At 39.6% G+C, this 2,141-nt stretch overlaps 1 protein-coding gene across 1 annotated transcript; it reads right to left on the bottom strand.

Moving 5' to 3' along the window:
• Positions 1-746: 746 nt before the first annotated feature.
• LOC112102099 (interferon epsilon-like) lies at positions 747-1,457 on the bottom strand. Its single transcript, XM_024193167.2, has one exon. The coding sequence runs from the start codon at positions 1,455-1,457 to the stop codon at positions 747-749; it is 711 nt and encodes a 236-aa protein (XP_024048935.2).
• Positions 1,458-2,141: the final 684 nt, after the last annotated feature.

The following is a 2,141-nucleotide window of genomic DNA, read 5'->3' as shown; positions in this document are numbered from 1 at the left end:
AATAGAGTGAATGTATTGCATAACACATCAAGCATTCTGAAATGTTAGACGTCACCGTGGGAAGAATCAGCAGAAAGGAGGGATTCCACTGCATCCTTCTGTTTTAACCTAGTAGTTGCAGGATGCGGAGCTGAAATGAAATTGGAAATAGTTGAAACACAAAGGGAAAAAATATAATTTTCATTGAATTGATCTCAATAAATTAAATGAAAATATCTTTTCCCCATTTAAGCTCGCAGGTCTTTTAGTATGTGCCTAGAGACTTTTAAAAAAAATATGAAGCTTCTCAAACCTTGGAATACTAGAAATAGTTCTCATGAGGACAGATTAATTAATAGCAATGATGATGATCATAGAAACACACTACATATGTCGAAGTCAGAGTACTTTGGTCATCAGATAATACTTCCCTCCCTCCCACACCACATATATGTACTTTGTTGCAAGGTCTGCCAATTACCTACTGCACAACAGTACTGATATGTAAGAGATTATGAAGATGTGCAAAAATAAATAATAGTAGAAACACAGAAAAATAAATCCATGTAATTGCAAATCCATTTCCAGCACAGGAAGAGCCTAAAGCTGCTGCCATGGAAATCAGTTGCTATTTGGCCATTTTACCCTGTAGAAGAAGGATCAGGCCCTATATAAGCAGAGAGATAAAATATCCGCTATCTCTATTCAGCTATATAAATTACAATAATGTTAATTGATTTACTCTAGGGAAAAGTTTTGACTGTACCTTAGTTACTAAGCCTTCCAGTGAGTTTGTCAACTAGTACAAAACATCTCGGTATTTCCATGCGAATGATCTCCCAGGCACAAAGGCTGTATTGTTTTTCTTCCAGGAAAGCATCTATCCCCTGAAAGTATTTTTTCACTCTCCGACTGGTGAGCTGGAGTTCCTCACTTTCCGGTTTGGTTAATTCCTTCTCCATCTGTGTTCTCAAACATGCCTCCAGCCGCTGAATTTGCTGGTAAAGTCCATTTTGGAACCTGACTATGGAAGTCTCATCCCAGGCACTCTGAGTGAGGTTTTTGCTAAAGATGTTGAAGATCTCTTGGAGGATCTCTTGAATTGCCACCTTGGCATTCTCCTTCTGGGACACTGGAAGTTGGACAACATCCTGGGTGGGTTTGAAAGCTGCCCTTTCATTTATGCATTGTGAGGGGAAATTTCCACTCATTTTCTGCAGAAGCTCCAAGCTTTCTTTGTTCACTTTGTTCTGCTGGAAGTGAAGCATGGTACAGAGCCGAGATGAGATTTCCGTAGAGAAGAGCAGCATGAGGCAAACATGCAGCAAACACCTGGTGGTCATGGTGATGTCTTCCACTTCTTTTCTTTGTGTGGAACTTTGAGCCTGGAGTTTGTTGAGGGTCCTACGTAGACTGCTGTGTCTTTCCTTCATGTCTCTGAATTTAAATATTTGGCTGCAGAATTTTTGTTTCATCATTTTCGTTTAAGGCTTCAGTCTTTTTCTTTCTGTTTAATTCACTGCTTTCTAGTTCTTTTACCACACTTCCTCCTTTTTGTATTTTTGTGAAAGTGACCACAAATGACAATATACAACCCCTTTAACTCATGGTGGAACCACATACATACAGGCTTTTCATGATACATTAACTTAAAGATATAATTTAATAAGATCATCCACACTTCAGAAGTGGTAGAGAGAAGACCCCCAATTCATCAAACCCTACACTTCCCATTCATAACCTTCTTCATTTGACAGACAAAAATAGTGTAGGTATATTTAAAGTTTTGAGGCATAGAGGAAGTGGGAGGAAAGGGTTAGGCCTCAGGGGAGCTGGAACAATTTGTATAGTGGGGCTGTTGAGAGCCATTGAACCAAACTGTAAACCCTGAATATGAAGGAAACCACTTCAAGCCAGGGGGTGTGCCAGCACCTATGTTAGGCCTCCCAAAAATATTGGTAAATTTCAACTTCAACCTGGAAAGCACACTTAATATGGAGACACCAGAAAATATCAGTATCTTCCTTCTAGGAAAACAAAGGAGACAGAGTGCGCTCTGCAAGAATGGAAGCTTTTTTCACTTTTTGTTTACTTCCAGATCTGTGTGTGTGTGTTACACACACACACACACACACACACACACACACACACACACACACACA

Source organism: Terrapene carolina, unplaced genomic scaffold (assembly GCF_002925995.2).
Source record: "Terrapene carolina triunguis isolate 2854851 unplaced genomic scaffold, T_m_triunguis-2.0 Scaffold50235, whole genome shotgun sequence".
NCBI lineage: Eukaryota > Metazoa > Chordata > Testudines > Emydidae > Terrapene > Terrapene triunguis.
Note: the sequence above shows the minus strand (reverse complement) of the source record. Positions and strands in the feature narration are given on the sequence as shown.

Bases quoted from the DNA above. Each gene is read 5' to 3' on its own strand.
- LOC112102099 (XM_024193167.2), bottom strand. From the start codon at position 1,457: ATGATGAAACAAAAATTCTGCAGCCAAATATTTAAATTCAGAGACATG.